The sequence below is a fragment of the Protopterus annectens genome, chromosome 4.part1 (genome assembly GCF_019279795.1).
Source record: "Protopterus annectens isolate FY-2018-M chromosome 4.part1, PAN1.0, whole genome shotgun sequence".
Taxonomy (NCBI): Eukaryota; Metazoa; Chordata; order Ceratodontiformes; family Protopteridae; genus Protopterus; species Protopterus annectens.
Genome location: NC_056734.1, coordinates 94650786 through 94672922, shown reverse-complemented (window position 1 = coordinate 94672922; position 22137 = coordinate 94650786). Strand labels below are relative to the sequence as shown.

The 22137-nt window shown below is 41.4% G+C and overlaps 1 protein-coding gene across 1 annotated transcript in view; it reads right to left on the bottom strand.

The window, feature by feature from the left end:
- LOC122801179 (zinc finger BED domain-containing protein 5-like) overlaps positions 1-22137 on the bottom strand; it is a 69093-nt gene that overhangs the window by 8120 nt on the left and 38836 nt on the right. The window contains exon 2 of the mRNA XM_044070741.1: positions 5637-5852. Within this exon, the coding sequence (XP_043926676.1) occupies positions 5637-5852 (216 nt within the window). The remainder of the gene's footprint in view (positions 1-5636; positions 5853-22137) is intronic.

Sequence of the window (22137 nt, the reverse complement as noted above, 5' to 3'; positions counted from 1 at the left end):
TTTCTTCTTTTTGTTTACAAGAAAACTAATTTCAAAAAATAATTGCCATGTTGTGCATTTACAAATCAACAAATCAAATGAAATGAAAAGGAATCATTGATTTATTTCCCTTTGTCTTTCTTGCCAATAGTAACTATCAGTATGCACTGCTTGCCAATAGTAACTATCAGTATGCACTGCTTGCCAATAGTAACTATCAGTATGCACTGCATGCATACAGCATACATTGCAGTTTCACTTGTATCAGTCTGCAAGTTTATATTTTGACATGTGTCAGTTAACTGGCTCCCCCTGAGATATCTGTAGTTGTACAAGTCAGTTCCAGCTCTGAAACATGACATCACACTTCAGTACGCACTGTGTCTACTTGTGAAAGGTCATTGTTGGAAATAACGACACAACTTAAGTTTTAAGAGTACACTTTACTGAGATTCTACCCAGGTTTTAATTTTAATTTGTTTTAATCTTTTCTCCATGTATGTTAAAAAAACAGACCTTTCCTCATCTGTCATATAACTGTGACTTTGTGATGATATGAGATAGCTCTGAGGTATGGAGAGACTGTCCATGTCATCATGTCATAAATGTCTGTTCCCAGAAATGCTAATAATGTTGGACATTATTGTGTACACACACTGGAATTCAGAGATGAAGGCTGAATAATAGAATGGGCTGTCATTTAAATAGCTACAAATACAGAGATCTGTGATTCAGGAATGACCACCCAACATTTGGGAAGAAATGTTTTGTGAAACAACTGCACTTCAGTTGCTGCCTAGGCAGATGTATGTTTGTATGTATTTAAATGCATGCGTAAAACTATAATGCATTCCTGGGATGTCATGTACTGGGTTACATGATATCTCACCAATCACCTTTTTTACCGATAAGCAAAATCTTGAAGGAAAGATGCTGAATTCATCACCTTGCTTTAAAACAGTTTTATAAAAGAAATTCACTGATTTTACCATGAGTACACATTACAAAACATTTTACTGTGTTAAACTTTAAAGTTCATAAGATTAAAAAAAAGTGGAAAAAATTCTGGGGCTACACGTGAGTGCAACAGTAACAAAAGATACAGTTCAGTAAATTGCAGTACTGTACACAAAAATATGCAAAAAAGAAAAAGAAAACCCTTATAAACTGAAAACTATATAACATGAAAAAAATATCCTTATTTTTGCTGGAAAATAAGACTACCTTCACCTCTTTGCTGTTAGGGGCAGTGGCCTACACCTTACTCACTAGAATAACCTATCTTTTGGAAATGTACAACCTCAGGAATCTGACAATTACTTACCCTGGGGTTCAGGAAGATTATCACCAGCCGCACTCACCAGGAAATGCAGGACTGTTGAATTGCACAATAGTAATAATTGGTGATTCATAGACACAATACTGTCACACTGAAAAACACCTCTTTAGTATTGCATAGTTGTGTCTCTGAATTGCTTACCATGCTGTCAGACCTGACCGCACTAGTATTTCCCCTACCAACCCATGCATTGCAGTTGCACAGGCATTTTCCCACATGCATACGCATGCACATATGCACATATGCACACACATACACACACACACACACACACACACACACACACACACACACACACACACACACACACACACACACACACACACACACACACACACACACACACACACACACACACACACACACACACACACACACGTTTAGGTTCATAGGTTCATAGGTAAGTAGTAGGCTAACGGCCCTGGAGCCACTTCAAGCCTAGCCCAATATTGTTCCCAGTCATCTGGCTTACTAGACATTAGTTCCCTGTGCCCCTATCTAGCAATGCGATTGAAGTGATCCTCTGGGTGAATTTCCTATTTCCCATCCACTCATCAAGATTTCTCTTGAAGAGGCCCAGTGAGGTGTTCTGCTTGACATAAATAGGGAGTTTATTCCAGAGTATTCGAAGTCTCTGGGTTAGGGACCGATCCCTCCAGCAAGTTCTGTTTAATGTGGTGATAAGGTTGAGGTCTTTGGAATGAGTAGCACGGAGGGACTGGGATTTTTTCAGATGAAGCATATCTAGCAAAACTGAGTCAGACATGGGTCTGTATGTCAAGCAGAGATCGCCTCTAAGTAGGTGATATGAGATGGAGTAAAGTTTAAGTTTTTTTAGTCTGTCTGCATAAGGCACATGTTTGAGTACTAAGATCCTCTTAGTGAGGAACTTCTGTGGCCTTTCCAGTTGTTGGAGGTGTCTAGTGAGGTACATGCCAAATGGGGCATTGTACTCTATAATGGGTCTGATGAGGGCCGAGTAGAGAGAGATAATGACTTCTTTTTTCCTGGATGAGAAACCTTTTATGATGAGATGTTTCACATAGAAAGATTTCCTAACTACAGTGGTGACATGGTTGTCGAAGGAGAGATTGCTATCTACCTTTGTCCTTAGATCCCTTATAACACCTTCAGAGTTAAGTGGGTTTCCTTTGATATGGTAGTTTGTGGGCACCGTGTTTTTACCGAAGGGAATGACGATGCATTTTTTGGTGTTAAGCCTAAGGCCATGGTTTTGGCACCAGTCGTTGGTTTCGGTTAGGTCTTTTTGTAGGATGTCCACATCAGCTTGAGTATCAATAATAGCTCCCAGTTTGCAGTTATTCATGAATTTGGTTAACCAGAGTCCCTTGGTGTTGGCTTGAACTTCAGAGAAGTAGATATCAAACAGGAGAGGACCCAGAACTGATTCCTGTGGGATTCCACTTGTAACTGCCCGGTAGTCAGATTTGGAGTCAGCTACTTTCACTGTGTGGGTTCTGTCAGTGAGCCAGCTGACAACCCATCTAGTGATGTACGGGTTAACATCCAGATTAGTGAGCCTATTAATGATTCCAGAGTGTGGGATGGTATCGAAGGCAATGGCTGGATCAAGGTAAGATGTGTGGACAGCCTTGCCTTCATCCACTACTCTGTTGACAGCTTCGAAGAAGTCTATCAGATTGAGCAGACATGATCTGCCTTTCACAAACCCAAACTGCATGGGATCCAGGGTTTGAAGGTTCCCTATAGCCTTATTTATAAGATCCATAATGATACGTTCCATAACCTTACAGATCATGCTCATCAAGCTGGGGTGGTAATTCCCAGGGTCAGTAGTCGCACCCCCTTTGTGGAGTGGGATGACTGTAGCAGTGCGCCATTCAGTGGTGACAAAGCCAGAGCTGAGGCTGTGTGTAGGACACAACCCGGTATATTATGTGGTCCCATGCAAACTGTATTCTTAACTTTGGTCAGTGCGGTTTCTACTTGTGCAGTCGTGATAACAGGGAGATGGTATTCCTCGGGTATGTGGATGGGCCCTTTGGGGGGTTGAGGAGGGAGTAAAGTTCACACTAAACCTGTCTGCCAAGATATTGGCAATATCGGTTGGCTCAGTATAAGTTGTGCCGTCGTGCTGTAGCTCCGGGCAAATCTACATATTATTATACAGATTCTTGACATAACTAAAGAATGCCTTGTGGTTGTCCTTAGTATCTGTAGTAATTTTGCTTTCATAACTAGCTTTGGTGGATTTGATGAGGGATCTCAATTTCTTACTGAGTTTTCCAAGGGAATGTTTCCAGTCATTGGACTTTACTCTTTTCTGCAACAGTTTTTTCCTAATTTTGTACAGTTTGTTAATGGCAGGAGTCCACCAGATTGGCTTTCTTTTTTCAGAGGAGAGCATCTTGGTTCTGTTTGATATGCCCCTGTCTATGCAACTGTGTAATTGCTCATACAGTGCCTTGGTGTATGATTCAGCAGCCATACTCCCATTCCCCATTTCTATGGATGACATGAAGCTTGCCACTTCTGTCCTTAGAAGCTCAAAATTAGCTTTGGAGAAGTTTTTCACTGTGGTTTCCTTTTTCAGCAGTGGGGGTAGGATTTGGATATCAATGATGATTAACTTGCGGTCGGATCTGACCAGGGAGGGATTTATCAAAGGAGTAGAGCAGCAGTCCCCCATGTTTATAATGACTAGGCCAAGAATATTGTTTCCTCTAGTGGGGGTGAGGATGAGTTGGTTCAAGGCATTGGAGTTGATGAATTCCAGGAAAAATTGGGCAAAAGAGTTGGAGCAGGATTAGTTGCTCCAACTAATGGAGGGGTAGTTAAAGTCACACAGAATAAGGGTATTAGGCTGGACCTTGATGTTTTCCAGAGTGTCCAGGAATGCAGAGTGGGAGTCCTGGGACGTAGTGGGGGATCTGTAGCAGGCTACAACATGGACTGCAGTTTTGTCCAGTGATAATTGTACTTGAAGTATTTTTGATGCGCTGTGTTGGGCAACAAGTCTAGAGTTATGTGCATCTTTTATGAAAATGGATACACCTCTGCCTTTGGGGGTTCGGTCATCAAATTCCTTAGGGCTATGGTACAGATTTGCTGGCCGAAAGGTGTGATATTCATTGTAACCTGGTAGCGCAGGGATGCTCTCAGGAGCCTTGAACCAGTTCCCTGCTACTGCACAGATGTCGATATTCTCCAGTTTTAGGAGTGACTCGAGTGAATGCATTTTGAGGTTTAGACTTCTAGCGTTGAGTAGCATAACCCTTAGGATGCGTTTACTAGCAGATGTTATGGTGTTAAATTTGTCTTCAGGGCATTGCCTAAAAAAGGCACTATAGGGGTGGCAAGGGCCTTGGCCAGTATCTGGAATCCCATGGGTGACAGATGCAGGCTGTCTCTGGCAAAGCATTGAGGTCTGTCTATCATGTCATCTCAAGCAGATACTGGATCCCCTTTGAATGACACCAGAAACGTAGCCAATTGTTGAAGTGAATCATTTTCTGCTTGTACTGTGGTATCATTCTTGGTGACAGTAGGATGCTACTCAAGGCTAGGGTCATAACTGCCTGGTCTACAAGATCAGAGAGCTCCTCCATGTCTCTTTTTATGTAGTCCAGGGAGGTACATCTTAGGTCATTCACACCAACATGTACAATGACGGAGTCATATTTGTACTTACTGTGGAGAGACCCAAGTGCATGCATTATGTGGTAAATCCAGGCACCCGACAGGCAGCTGACCATGACTTTCTCCTTATTCAGTCTAGTGAGTGGGACGTCAGTGTGCCTTACAATTGAGTCACGTATGACTATTGTGTTTGGTACATTGTTCTGCCTTAGAGGCTTAGCTTGAGTGGCACACTGGTTGTGAGGGCTATGTGTTTTGTGGGTTATGCTTGGATGGGATGGTTGTTTGCATTTGTGCCTCAGAGATCTTTGTTGTTTGGGCAGATTTTATGAGAGCCTCCGTGAAAATGGTCGTGTGTTTTGTGTTGCTATGTGGTAGTGGTGGTGTGCTAACAGGATGGCTATTTGTTGTCTGTGATGTGATGTATGTGTTGACCTCCTCCTCCTCCTCCTGACTGGCTGACCCAGTCTTGGATTGAGACAGCAAAGCCTCTAGTTTGGTTATGTACTTTCATCTCTCGCAAGTGGATGTGTTTGGAGGTAGGAGGAGGGGGTTGTCTGTGTACATGAGGCAATTACTACATTGCCTCAGGATGCCCAGGTTCACCAGGTTAACAGGAGAAAGCTTGCACACAGAACACCCACACATATGTGCATACAGAGACATATACATATGTAGACAGCTTCACTGGACTTACCTGTAGTGGCTGTACACAGACCATCCAAAAGAGTGAATGGACGTATGTGGTCAAAAGATGGTGTATACTTTTTCCTCCTGAAGAGCAAAATAACATAAGAGGCAGAGTCCATATGTGGTGTAGTCTTCTCTGAAGACACTGCATTTATCATGGAAATGGACATAAGTGCAAAGGTTATCATGAGGATGATGCCGCTGAGTGTAGTAGAAACATTTGCTGTTGAACAGTCAGTTTACAAAAGTTAACAAGTTACAAGACATTGATGCAACCATCCACATGCAAGGTCATTTCTAGAGTGTTTGTTTGCCAGGGTGAAACTTGGTCCTCCTGTGTAAAGCTGCCACTTCAACATCTATTGTGACCGCCCAGCTTGCATGGTCTAAAAATTACCTTTATCACAAGTGCTGCTTAAAAGAATTGCTCCACAAGTGCTAAAATCCATTTTTTATGGATATTTTTGCTTCATGTACCTTCTGACTATCAAAGTCATCTTATCCATTGTCCATTTATTTATTATGAAACTCCAAGTGTTTGGGTGGTATCCATGAAGTGTTTTTTTTTTTTCCTGTCCTATAAGGTACCTCTTCTCAAAGCACAACACCTCCTTCCTCAAGCAGCAGTCCCTATGTGGTTGTGCATGTGTATAGCTCATCACCATGCAGGGATTTATGTGGCACAGTTCCAGTCTAGATACTTCTTTATGCAACTCAAGTCTTTGCTGGCAGCAATGCAGCAGATTTAAAATGCCATCCCTGCTTCCAGTATGATTTGCTTATGATGACAAGTCGTTCCCATTCTACTTTCTATTTTGCTGGCTTCTTCAGACTGTTGGCCCATTAAGTGAACCGCTGATGCATGAATTACTGTCTGGGTTTTTTTTCCTCTCTGCTGCTGACCAACTTAAGCGGCAGGTGCTTTGTGAATGAAGTCAGTTTGCAGATAATAAGCATATTCCAGTACAGAATGAATATACATAGCAGATGTGAACAACCCAGTTTTTTGAAGTTGAGTATTGACAGCAGTGCACATTCTGAATCCGGATGCATTTTAGCAATCAGTTGAATACACAACTGCAATCTTACAAGCTTCAGCATTCTGCATTCTTGTACAGTATCTGGATGACAACACAAAGTACAGCTGTCTCTTCACACAGTGGCATTGAGCAAAAACTGACAATGAAAGCTTTCCATGATATGTCTCACCTACCAAGAGTATATTAATATATTAATATTAGGGACATCACACCATAGCTATATGTCTCTTCCTACACCATGTGTAATGACACATGAATCTATGAGTCTTCCATCCCTGCAATGAGAATGCTCACAGATGCAAAGACATGTAGTCTTATTTGAGTGCCCACAACATCACACACACACACACACACACACACACACACACACACACACACACACACACACACACACACACACACACACACACACACACACACAGTGGTGATTGACTAACTAAACTTTACATCTGTGGTTTTGGAATAAAACAGTAATCTGGCCTTCATGATGTTAGCGCATTACTAAATGCATTATTTTCATGCCAACACACTGACATTACAGTTATAATAGCAGACATTTCAAAATAGTCTTCTATTGTGTCGTACAGTACAACTTATTCAAACAGTGTAAGCAACACTATTCATTCTATTCCATCACTTGTTTATGGATAGTGTAAATTGACATCTAGAGTACATTGTTCACTGCCACTCCCATAGTGTCACTGGGTAGTACAGTTTCCTCAATAACTGCTTTTTCTCTGTCTAAGCCTTTACTCCTGTCATAGACAATAAGAATCAGTATGTATATTTCATAGCTGTGGTCAGTAAATGAGCATGTCAGCATTACAAAGATGTATACTTTCCCGCATGGTGTGAATATCAGTAGTGCATAGGTTTGGTTTGCAAGCATTTTTTCCGTGTGTATCTTTTACGTCAGATCTGCTATTAACTTATTTAGTATCACAATTGCTCATATAGTGCCACTGCCTTTATTGTAAATTATTTGAACCCCAACAGTGCATTCCTTAGAAGCAACTACAAATGAACCAACTTGCTTTCTTCACAGTACCCATAACTGATTACTGATGCATTTATACATTTGCACTTACAGTTCTCAGATAGTTATGTACTGACCATCTCTTAGGTTTCTTACCCAGATCAGTGAGGACTCACTCATGTGGGACCACATTGTTATAAAGATATTTGGGCTATGCCTGCATTTGGTCAGTTTGCTCAGAGCACTAGACAGTAAACAAATGCTAATAAAGCATACTGAAGTTCATCTACATATGCTGTAGTCCAAGGTCCTGCAGGTGACTCATAGCCCCACAGCACCCATAGCTGATTACTGATGCATGTGTACTGGATGTGGTTGGTACTGTGAGAGTCACTGTAGTGGCTGCACAGAAATAGAAATATGATGTTGTACACCATACTACAATCTGCTCCTGCCTCTGCATGCTCTTTTCTCACTGGCACATCCATAATATAATGTTATGTGCTCTGCAAGGAATACCTGTTGGTTTGTCACTGAGGTTTCTGATGTTACAATATCAGAGCCTATAATGGGAACAGCAACGAACAGAAGCATTTTAAGTGACTGCATGTGACACCTGCCTATCAATCTGTTAAATACCTTGCTGATATGTAATACCATAATAATAATGTTTAGCTGTGTGGTGTAGAGAAGCATGTTGTGTAGCAACATCAATTCACATCTGTCTAGCATACAGTGAATTCATTATTGTCACCACCATGTCCTTACAGCTGCTGAAATTGTCATGTTTGTATACAGTAATCTGGCCTTCATGGTGTATCTGCATATATGGCAAACATTGCATTTGTGTCTTGTGATACTACAGCTGCATTCAGTATTGAGCAGGCATCTCATCTGCCCAGTAGTGTGATGGCATATGATGTGTTGCACTGTGCTTGAGTTGCACTGTTATGCACAATAACATGATGTGTGCCAGCCAGCAGTAGCAAATGTGACCTAGACAATTTAGCATTCTAGGATGTGAGAAATAGGGGCCAATGAACAATAGGTAAGCTGCTTATAAACATATACAAATATGTATCAAACACTACATATCCCATGCAGAGATGAGCCTGTACACCTGGTAGTGCTGTTGATTCCTCTGCTGAAGTACAAGTGTGACTGAGATGGTCATAGTTACAGTCATGGAATAACATGCTGATTTCCATATCCCTGTAGCATTGTCAGGTCCTTTTGATGTGCCGGCATTCAACATATACCTTAAGCATAAAGAAGTACATACAAATGAAAAGCAATGTCTGTGTCATACAGCAGTGTGCTACTATGGAGTACTAAAAACTGGTGCACAGAAAGAATAAGGCCAGCATTAAAACCAACAAGCTGCAGACATATCACTGATGCACCTTGCAATAGCTGCACCAACATGTCTCTTATGGTTGCAGTGCATAAGCAACATGATGATCCAGGAATGTGATTGTAGTTTACAGGTTGATGTCTCTACCCTTACCTTTAATGCCATCCATCTGTCTGACACTCAGGCAACAGATAACTATACTTACCAACAGCATTCACATTAGGGACAACACTTCAGTCTGCTGCCAGACTCTTTTCATTCTCTGGTGGGGTTGGAGGGCATTAGTCAACATCCATCAAATCTAAGAGGCACTAGTATGTCATGCTTTTTTTAAACACCTTTATTGAATTATCACTTGTGACATAGGCAGATTTACATATATATAAAAGTAGAAAAACTGCATTAACAAGTTAAAATTAACAAACATTATGATTCACATATATTAGGGTGGCCACGGTGGTGCAGTGGTTAGCATTGTCGCCTCACAGCAAGAGGTTCTCCAGTTCAATCCTCAGCTGGGGTGCCTTCTGTGTGGAGTCTGCATGTCCTCCCTGTGGTCGCGTGGGTTTCCTCTGGGTGCTCCATTTCCTCCCAAAGACATGCTGTAGGTGGATTGGACACTCCAAATTGGCCCTCGGTGTGAATGTGTGCGTGTGTGTGCCTTCCGTGGAAGGTTGGGTGCCGGGCTGGCAACTCGACACTGTAAAACTTCACTGTCAATCATGAGCAGACAGGTGATCTGCTGTGGCGACCCCTAACCGGGAAAAGAAGAAGATGATTCACATATATTGCTATATATCATATAACCTAAGCAGCATTACAGAGATTATTCAATTCCTGCCCTTTTTTCAAACAAGAAACATCTTTATTAAGCTATCATTTATGACATAAGGAATCATACATTTATATAAATGAAAACATACCACACCGAATCAATCCTAGTTGCAAGCATTTTATATCACAAACTAGACTGACACACTCCCTGTTGCAAACATTATATATCTCTTATAATCTACCCAATTGTTTTCAGTCAAATATTACATAGCTCGTTTAAGTCCTGCCTTCTTTTAAACCTCATTGCTATCTTGTATGTATTGTTTCCATAATTCCCATTTTTTTCCTATGTAGTTTGATCCTACCTTTTTATAAAGATCTAATTTCCAATTGTTTTCTCTCTGTTATTATATTCACTGCTTCTAATATAGTTGGTTTAGATTCTGATATCCACTTTCTAGTGACTGCTTTTCTGGTAGCCACCATAATTAGAGACAGCAAGGCCTTACCATGTCTAGGCAATTCCGATTCTGTATCATAGCTCAGAAGAATCATCTCCCTCGTCACACCAATCTGCCCATCCAGCATCTCCAACAATGCATTTCGCAGAGAATCCTTCAAGTCCGACAACTCACTGCATTCCCAGCAAATATGTTCCCAGTTACCTGTACCTTCCCTGTCACATTTCCAACATTTGCTGTCTACATGAGGAAAAATTCTCTGAAGTCTACTTGGGGTATCCAAATATCTGTGTAAACATTTCCAAGCAAAAACTCCTAAATCTTCTAGATTTTGTTGCATATTTGGTATACATACATATATCCTCCCATTGTTTCTTTGTGAATTGCTTATCTAATCTCTCTTCCCAAATTCTTTCTAACTTCCTCTGATTCTTAAAGTTATCTTGCAATATTTTACATGCACTACTAATTATTCCTTTTCTAATGCCAGCTTCTGTTCTAGAGTCTACTAAAATGTAACCAGTGCTGGTCTTTTGTTTAGGATCCCCCTATTTCTTTCTCTTTCCCTATACTCTGATATCAATCCTTGATAGGGAAGGTAATCTCTAACCTGCAGTCCAAATAAATTCTTGGTGTCTTCCCCTTCTATCATCTTTCCCTCTCTAGTTATTTACTCCCAATATCTTGGTTCCTTTAGCAGTTTCCTACAATAAATTCCAGCCCCCTCTTGTCTATTGTCTATATCCCTAATTGCAGTCATCCTTATCTGCAGAATCTCCTTTCTCCATTCCCATGTTGGCTTAGTACTTAGAATACTTTCTGCTACTTTATGGATATACTATTCTGTATGATTATTGTTGTTCTCCTTAAAGGCCTGTATCCAAAATCCCAGTCTCTCCTTGTTTCTTGAGCTTCCCCTGTTTCAACATCATCCCTTTCCACTTTGAATTATAGTTTTCTGCTTCTGCTATGGATATGAGCCTTAACTTTGTAGCTCTGAAATACCCTTTCAGATTAGGTAATCCCAATCTGCCCTGTTCTACTGGAAGAATCAATTTATCTCACTTGACTCTTGCCATTTTCCCCTCCCAGATAAAGGCCTTCATCTCTTTATCAATTGCTATCCACAGCTTCTCCCATGGTTGATAAAAACATGCCTGACCTGTGTATAAGAATAAAGGGACTAAAAACATTTTGACTGCTTGTATCTTACTATCCATATCCATATAACAAAGCTTCCATTTTCTCAGTTTTTGTATTATCTTTAGTTTAGCCTCTCTTCCCACATATCCTTAGCTGTCACACCAGAATAATTTTTAATCCATACTCCTAAATACTTAATTTTGTCATGTCCCCATAAATAAGGATATTGCTAAACCAATTCATGTCTGGGTACATAATTTACCACTATTGGCTTTATTTTAACTTCATTAATTTTGTATCTCAAAAAGATTTGAAACTATCTCAAAATGTTCCACAACACTGTAATGTCTCTTTCTGGTTTTGTCAGGTATAAAATATCATCTGCAAATAGAGCCAGTTTTTCTTGACTACCATACCAATTATATCCTTGAATTTTTGAGTCCCTTATTTTCTTTGCCAGTGGGTTTAAATATAATGCAAATAACAAAGGAGAAAGAGGACACCCCTGCCTGGTTCCCTGTGTTCAATCAGAAATTATCAAAAAAGACCCCACCCACTTTAATTTTTGCCTCCGATCCCACCTATATCCTCCTTATCAACCTTATAATTTTTTCAGGAAATGAAATGCTTCCATTGCCTTGCTCATAAAGTCCCAGCTTACTCTGTCAAATTCTTTCTCTGCATCAAGACCCACCAACAACAATGGTATTTACTTATATCCTGCTTTCCTCTGGATTATCAATGTTCTGTTAATGTTGTCAGATGTTTGCCACCCCTCCACAAAACCACATTTATCCATAGCTATCAATTTTGGTATTATTTTTGTCATTCTTTCAGCCATTATGGACATGAACACTTTATAATCATGGTTTAGTATTGAAATGGGCCTGTATGAAGCTGGGTCTGATGGATCTTTACCCCCTTTAGGTATTACAGCTACCACTGCTTTCTTCCAGGATGTTGGTACTTCTCCTGGTCTTAAAATACTGTTAAACAAAACTTTCCAAATCTTTATTAGTTTTTTTTTACCGGTTAACTTCCAAACTTCCTTAGGAATACCATCTATTCTTAGGGACTTTTCTGTAGATTAGTTATACATCACAATTTTTATCTCATCTATTCCTATCCTAACCATTAGTAATTGAGCCTCATCCACCTCTAACCCTGGCATATTTAATTCTTCCATAAACATTTCCATTTGTATCTTTTCTTGATTTCCATATTTCTCTGCATTATACAGACTTTCATGGAATTTCCAAAATATTTCTAATACTTCTAAAGAATCTTTTCTTACCTTCCTTGTTATAGGCTCCCTAAGTATGGTGACAGCCCTTTCTACTTTCTGTTGCCTGAGGTGTTGTGCTAAAAGTTTTTGTGCTCTAGTGTTGTTATAAAAAAATAGTTGCTTAACAGCAATCTTTCTAAACTCGTGCATATTATCGAGGTAATCCCTTATTTTCTGCTTATCATTCTGCAGTTGATCCTCTTCTTGTTCTGTGAGACTCCCCCTATTCTGCAATGCTTCAATATTTGCCATTAGCTATAAATAAGTCTTGTTACTTCTTAACTATAGCACCTATTCTTTTATTTCCACCATATTTTTAAACTCCACCTTAATTTTATCCCACTCCCTGGCTATATTTTTAGAATAAATGTCTATCCTCTCTAATAGCTCCTGAATAATTTCCACTAACCATTCCTTAAATTCCTCTCTTTTCAATTGATAGGTGGGAAAGTGCCAGTGTCTCATTTTTATTTCATTAACCTGTGTTTTTAGTTATTATTGGTGCATGATCTGAAACAGTTATTAGGTGCATGTCAAGACCTTCCATTAAATGCACACGCTCTTGTGAAATGTAAATTCCGTCCAGCCTAGCCCAGCTTTTATATCTTGGGGAATAATATGTAAATTCACTCCTAATTCCTTTTACTGAATTTACATCTTCCATGCCAAATATTTTCATAAATTTGTTCAAAAATCTACCCTCTTTTGTTATAGTTTCCCTTCTGGGCCTCCCAGATGCATCTTTGCTGCTGCAAATCACATTCCAGTCCCACCTATAAGTAATATTTCAAGGTTAAATGAAGACCACTCAGTGAAGGTTGGGGTCTCTACAGCAGCAACAAAGTTCAAAAGAATAAAGGACCCTTTCCAAACACGGCTGTACAAACGATTCACACTCAGAATACAAAAAGCTTTTATTGACTAAAACAGGTAAGCACTTTCACAGAAAGTATTCTGCTTCTTCAGACCATTAACTGACAACTAATAAACCAAGACATTTAGAAAGTAAGACACAGCCAATCATAATAGCTTAAAAAGTCACGTCATCAAATCAATTAAGCAGTAAAACTCATGTAATGAATTGATTGCCTACTTAAATAAGAAACTACTTAAACATCTATTAAAAGTGCATATTTGAGATCACTAGAAAGACATCTCTATAGTACTGCTTTCACATCATTCATTATTAACTAAATACACAGTATAAAAGTAACTAAATTCTAAGCCACTGGTAAAATAAAATCGGATATATTATAAAATGCTTTCTTTGGACGTCACTAACCATCAGATGTAAACAATATACAATCAAATTATTAAATTAGCTTAGAAACAGTAACTTATCTTTACATACACAGTGCAAGAGCAAAAAATTTCCCAGAACAGAATTCCTGATTACAGAAACAGTAACTATCCTGTAAATGAGTTGAAATAAGAATGCATGCATAATAAAGTGCATACATTAAACATCTAAAAGGAAATGCATAAGGACTGTATTTACTTTAGCAGCTTACAATTTGGGTGTCTCTAATTGTCAGATGTAAACTATATACCCTAAAATTGCTAGATCAACTTAAGAACCATAACTTATCTTTACATGTGCAATGATAGAAGGCAAAAAAACTTCCCAGAACAAAATTCCGAGTTAAGGAATTAATAACTATCTTAAAAAAAACTATTACATTAGCAACTTGCAATTTGGATGTTACTGATTGTCAAATATAAACATTATGCACTAAGATTGCTAAACCAATTTAAGAACAGAAATTTATCTCTACATACATAACTGAAAGCTTCCCAAAACAAAATTTCTAGTTACAGAATTAGTAACTATTTTAAAAAAACTATTGAGATAAAAACACATTCACAGTGTAGCACATATATTAAACATGTAAAAAATATACAGAGCGTATATACGATAGCAACTTGCAATATAAACAACATCTTCAAAGACATACAGGGGAATTCAAGAAACCCTACATGGATCAATTTTCCATGTAGGCATAGTGGCACGGAGCTTACATGTAAGTAAGCAGCCGTGCGATCCAGTAAACAGAGCTGAGGGGCGTGCATGAGCATGCCAACACGGAAGTGCCCGTGGCATGCACATCACCTCATAAGCAGGTGAATTGCATGCAAATTGGGGTTCTGGAGCAATCCAGCAACCAGATAGGTAGTCCTGCAGATGCCATGTTGGTGTCCAAACTGTACATGGAAAATTTCTGTATACAAGAAATTAAAAAGTGAACAGAGGCTGTAAAAGCCCAGTTAGAAGGTCGGAAAAAGCATAGCAGGCACACATGTGTGCAAAACTATGCCCTATGTGTTGAAACAGTAATGAAAACTAATGTAATATAAATATTTTTTTAATACCTATATTATATTTGTGCAGCATGCAGCAGTGTGCAAACATGCCTTTATGCAAACAAAATATTGAAAAGTGTGAAAATGTAAAATAATAAATATATGAGAATAATACATTATAGGGCCTTGCATGGAGTATGCACAATGGTAGATCTCTGTGGTTGCTAAGGAGGCAGGCCCTGGAATGGTGTAGTATCCAGGTTGTGTGCACAAATCTGTATGCAAATGAGCTGGGGTTACTGAATAGCAAAAATGGGTTACCGTGTCTGCAAATAAAATCCGTGTAGCCTCAGAACCATATTGGTGTCCACAGGAGAGCTAGCTGACATCAAAAGGGAGTGTGTCACTATCTGTTGAAGCACATTGGAGCTCAGTGGTGCCTGTCTGTGCGGTGCACCTCTCAGCTAAGCGGGGGGGGGGTGTCCAGTACTCCTAAGCTTTGTTTAGCTTCAGGGCACATATTTTAGCTGGTCTGAGCTGTGCTGAGCATGCCCATTCATGGGGGTGTGTCTACTGACTGCTAAGCATTGTTTATATCTGAGGAGTGGGTTTGCACGCTGCTCCACAGTGCTTAGCAGGGAAGGCTGTTAAAAAAAAAAAAAGAGAAAATTTCCTGGAAAAGCCAATCATGTATAAATTACTGATGACCCCTGTCCTACTTAAACTGGGCCATTAAAACCCCTCAATGATGTACTTGGCAGGTGGAATACATCATAGTTAGCCAATCACACAGGCTGCATCTGCAGAAGAGCACTATAAAGTATGCATACACCCTACAATCTGATTTTCCCCATACTCTGCACCATTGGAGTACAGACTTGGGAATTCTAACTGAGAGAATGCTAGGGTCTGCTGCAGCTCTGCTACATCTGTATGTGTTAGATGCTGAGGTCAGTGCTGATGTTGCTGCTGACAATAGGCATAGACTGAGAAGGAGAAGAATGTTCAGGCCCAGAGTAATCTTCCAGGAGCTACATGAGCTGGAGATTGTTGAGTGCTACAGGGTGGACAGGGACATACTACAAGAACTCATCGAGCTCTGCCGTCCTTAACTCATACCCAGGGCCAAGAGAGGGAAACCCATCTCAATGGAAACAAAGTTATGTGTAGCCCTTAGGATACTAGTTACAGGGACTTTCCAAAGACCAACTGGGACATGATGGGGGTCTCACAGGCATCAGCATCCAGGGTACTCCACCAGTTCCTGGATGCCATGCTACCACATGCCAGTGAGCACATTTATTTACCCCGCAGCCCTGGGGAGAGGGCCAGCTGTATGCATCTCTTCTGCCATGTAGCACACTACCCTGAGGTACTGGGTGCCATAGACTGCACTCATGTGCACATCAAAGCACCACCTGGTGAGGAGGGTAGATACTAAGTCAACCACAAAGGGTATCACTCCATCAACTGCCAAGTCATGTGCAATGCCCAGGGAATTATCATGAATGTGTGTGCTGGCGGCCCTGACATCTTTGTTAGAGGGGACATCCCATATGGCCATCTACTGGGTGATGCTGGCTCTGCACTGGAACTGTTAATGATGACAACCATCAGAAATGCAGACACACCCACAGAATAAGGAATGTCATAGAGTGTGTATTTGGGCTGCTGAAGTCACAGTTCAGGTGCCTTGATATATCTAGTGAACCCCTGCAGTACTCTCCAGCCCCATCTGCACAGATGTTCACAGTATGTGCCATGCTACACAATATGATCTTGTGGAAACAGCTGCAGAAGGATCATCACAGAGAAGGGACACACAGCCCCCCACCAGTGCCTAGGTCCCCACAGCTAGACCCACAGGGGACTCAGAGGAGGAACCCCCTGTGACTGTCCCTGTAGGCAGACGTAGACATGCCCAGTATGCCCTGGCCTTGGCAAAGAGGCAACACATAGCACATGCATTGACAACCTAGGGTCCTAGGGACTGACACCTTACTCCAACTTGTATGCATAGTAAAAAGGATATCAGCCACACCACACAAGTTGTACCTTACCATATATTGGCTGTGTACTGCATGCATCAGACAGTGTCATCTCTGTAATGCAGGCCTCTCAGTCTCTGTGTTTACAAGGTAAGTCACTTTCCTTTACAACAAATGTATGGGGTACTAGACTATGGCAGCATATGTATGGACCTGCTGCATGTATGCAAGGGAATAGAGTGGGCTGCTGGGCTACTTAAAGAGAAGTGACAGCTGCATGGGACCACAGGTACTCTGTCTAATACTGAGCACCCCCCATAATATGCATTAGGCATATGGCTGAAAAACCCAGTGCAGTATACAAGGGAAATGCCAAACAGTGTGGTCATAGGTCAGACACACGACTGTCAGTGCCAGAGTCCCCTACCCCAACACATCACAGTTCCCATACAATTGCAATAACAGTATGTTTGCAAGGATATATCAGCAGACCACACAATCCCAGGGCTGTCACAAAGAACTTGACCACATGCTCTATTTTCCACAAAATGCAGGGGTCACAGTGTATATCTGTCTGCTTTTGATAGTGTGAGAACTTAAACTTCACTTTCTGGTGGCTGGTGTGGCTCACTGGGCTAAATACATTAGCATAGTTAATGGTATTGATGGTTTGAAGCTGGCTGCATCTACAACTTTTGCATGCGAGGTACTTGTATGGTAGGAGTCCCACAGACTGTCAATATGCCACAATCTGTTATGGCAAGAAAGCTGGACAAAGCCAGAGACAATGGGGGACAGAGGGACAAATGTACAGACATTATACATGCTCTGGGTAACCTAGTAGGTGGCTACTATAACAGCGGATTGTAATAGGTCATATTAGCAGCAGGATGTATATAGGCCATCATGTAACTGTGTCAGTTCTTACAACAATTCAGTGGACTCCATTTAGTAGTATATTACCTGAAAACATAACTGTATGAGGAACAGGGCAGGCATATGGGGTGGAATGCTGGACATGCTGCAAAAACATGTAGAGTGAGAAGTATGTAGACTGTCACCCTGTGTGTGGTGTTACATCATGTACCCCAGTCACATCATTCCTACAGCTGCTTAGAGCAGGAAATTTGGACAAAGCCATGAGCAGTAGTGGAACAAAGGCCCAAATATAAGGAGAAGGACTGACTGCTGGCAAGACAAATGTATAAAATTCAGAAAATAACAGGTCATACATTGGCATGGGTTCCCTGACATGTATGGAGTGAGTAGCTCAAATGTCTGTTAGGATTTCCTAATGTCAGACTATAATGCTTTGCCAATAATGTACCAGAAACGCACAATGCTATGTACAACGTTAGCATACATATGATGCAAAACTCTGTACATTCTATTACAATCTGTACAGTTGATAGGTATGAGACATATATTACATTCAGCACACAGGGAGAGAGAAAGAGAGAGCTACATAATGTGTAGAGTGATTTAGACCCTCCACATATATGTATAGCATGCAGTCACATAACACATATGCACAGCTATAATTATATCCCTGATATATATATATATATATATACACATGTGTATATGTGTGTGAGGATGTACGAATGTCCACACGTATTGTATTGTGCAATGTCTTCAACGCAGGACTTGGACAGGCCATACTGTCACTAGCCAATTGCCCACTTAGCAAACTGCGACTGGCCAGACATGGCAAAACTGGTACCTGTAAACACATAGCAGGGGTATTAACAGGTACCCCACTGCTAAGACACTAGGTACACTAACAGCATAAAGCAGGTCCACTCTGCAGGTCACACATACTGTGTAATACAGGGCACTTTACATGGTCAACAAGTACTGTGCTGCAGTCACACGTGCAACCGATATAACCGGTGGCACATGCAATAAGTACTGCGAGCTGTAGTGTGTAATAGTAGGTAGGTAGGGATTCTAATCTCACTTCAGCCACTTTGTGTGTAGATATTTCCCTTACAGCAGTACAGACATGTCCATCTGGCCTATGTCTGTGCAATGGGTAATCATTTTATGGCACTGTGACTAGCGTCCGCCTGAACATTGGCCTCCCTGCTAACATCTGCCGATGTCATCCACCTTAACAGCACTGGCTGACAGTCTAATAACAGATAAGCTCTGTGTTGCATGTGGTAAGTACATAGTGCTATAGTGTATATTACTAGATAAGTAGGGGTTCTAAACTCACAACAGACAACTGTGTGTGTGTATAAATACAGCCCCTTGCAACAGTGTACACATACCTGTATGGCCTATCTCTGTGTAATGGTTATACATTTTTAGGACCTGTGACTACCTGTCATCCTCCCTATTGACCTCCTTTACAAAGCCTGTCAATCTCATCCACCTTTACAGCACTGGTTGACAGTCTAACAACAGATAAGCTCTGTAGCACATGCAGTAAGTACATAGTGTTATAATGTGTACTACTAGATAGGTAGGGGTTCTAATCTGACAGTAGGAAACTCTGTGTTTGTGTGCAGATATATTCCCATGCAGCAGTATGCATATGGCCATATGGGTGTGCAATGGTCATGCACTTTACTGCCCTGTGACTAGCTGCTGGCCCTAAGTAGCCTACATTTACCTAAGCATAAATGCTATCTGCCACCACCTACATTTGTATGTACAGAACACCCAGGTGACACATATCAAGGGTAGCAGACCTTGTTACAGGGTATGCATGCATGGTTACCCTGACTGCACCCATTGTCCCTGACACACTGTTCTACACATATGCACCCAGGTAACCACTCATGTATACAGCCAAACCTTGCTGATATCATATATCTGCTGTGCTGCTATGCCATCCTGTGCTGCTGTATTGCCACAAAGTCTCTATAGCTCAGCCACTCAGCCCCTGGAACAGAAACATACACAGTTATGTGAGACACCTGTCAGTCTGCAACACTACCGGCAGGCTAACATCATGCAACAAACATACACAAACTTTGATGTGTACGCATGATGCATGGCAGCATACAGTACCTGTCATGCCCACAACAGCTTGCAAGGCACAACACTACTGCACTACAAAACCTACATGTGAAGCAATATAGTCACCCTGTGCATCAGACACATATTTGCATTTTGCATGTCCCTGCATTTTGGCATGGATGGTAGGGATTTGGCACAGGTATCATCACATGCACAGGGTGTGGTGTGGGGGCACCAGAGGCCTATTTTGTGACAAACAGTTGACAGCATGTGTGTGAGTCAGAAGGGATGCTTGTTAGGCAGGCCATGGAGAGGTGCTGTGTGTGTCTGTTGGTGACCTGCATGTGACAGTGATGTTTAAGTGTGTGCGTGTACACAGTCAAGTCCAGTGCTAGCCTTACATGTGTGTATGTTGGATAGCTGTGGACCATACATGTCAGAATGGAGAGTTCACCATCTGCGGCAATGAACACGGGAACTGGCTCTGCCAGGAGTGGCACTGGCACCACCATGGCCAGGGTCAGATGTGGAGCTATTAGCTGGCAGTGATTGCTGTCTGTTGGGCTCGTGTCCCCACAAGACCACCCATGACCATGTGCCCATGGCCTGCCACATCATGGTGTAGACAGCACACTCCCTCCTGTGGTGCTGGAGGTACTGCCACTATAGGAGCTTGAGTGTGCACGATGAAGTGGACTCTCAGCAGATGGTGTTGCTGACCAATGTACACAGGTCCGGTGCCCTAGTCCAATCAGATGTTCCATCACAGACAATGTGTGGTGAAACACTGACACTGACTCAGCCCACCATCAGTCCACTACATCAGTGAAATGATCCATGGCATCACCAATGTGGTGGAGGCAGTCTCAGATTTCAGACTCTGCTGCATCCATAATCTTGAGCATCTATCTGGTGTTGCATTCAGAACATGCCTGTGCCTCTATGATGGACCGAAACATGTGGTGGGTGACCCATGATGTGAGACCTGTGACAGGTGGTGGATGGGCAGCAGTCCTCTGAGGACCACCACCTGTCAAGCTGCCTATGTGGGACCTTGCCAGCTCTCTGGCTATGGCCAGTGTCTACACTCACTGATGCCATAGTTACCACACTGTTCTGTTCGATGTCACCACACTCTGACTGTCCTATATCTGTGGTCTCAGGTGACTGGGTATGTGTGGGCATACTGACTGTGTGCAGGAACAATGGGGGGGCTATCCCATGGGTTGACATCCGATTCTGCCCCCAACAACCCCACCTGTGCCTCAGTATGGCCACCATCATCATCAGAGTGAGATGAGACACTGACATCAGGTTGTGAAGGTGACAGACTCCAACCCCCACGTTCATCTGTCAGGAGGTAGACAAGATAAGTACATTACTACCTGCACTATTATGTATGGTAATCCACACAGACACATACATGTTAGGAGCCACAACTGCATTATACATCACACATCTTATTTCTGATCCCAGGCACAACACACAAACACACAAGATACACATACAAGACAGGTCTTTTATAACGTGCACTGCAGCCACATCCAGTTAATGTTGCCAGTACGATACACCTGTGAGATAAACAAAATGTCAGTGTATCTGATAGATCTACCCCTAAAACACAGTGCACCATTTGTGATCATACTATGTTAGTTGTAGTATCACTGCCATAGGTATGTACCATCTCCATATTGTGTGTGAACAGGCATCTGTGAGTGATTGCCTCCTGTATAGCAGGCTGCATAGTCTTTCACAAAATTAAGTGTAAATGTGTTAATGTTCCTGCAAATACATGACTGTGACTACCCATTCAGTGCACTCCAGTTAACTGATCCACAACTGAACATAAAACCTAGTCTATTCTGGCTAAGCATAACAGTTGTACCTAGGTCAAACTGGCAGCCCTTAACATTCTTAGGGTATATATCATCCTTAAAGCAAGAGTATTACACTTATCAGGTACAGGAATTTGGACTCTGGATACACCTGATGAATCTATGGAAATGTGAGGGAGAGGTATTGTCAGCAAAACTAAATGTGGCATTGTTCCATGGTAATATGTGCTTATATCCTCATGTACAGAAGCTAATGTGATACTGCCTACATTGCTGACATTTTGCATATGTGTGCATAACTGTGCATTAAAACCAACCCTGCACACACAATGCAGATAGACCTGACACCCATGTGCTGGTATGCAGAGGTTGCCACAATGA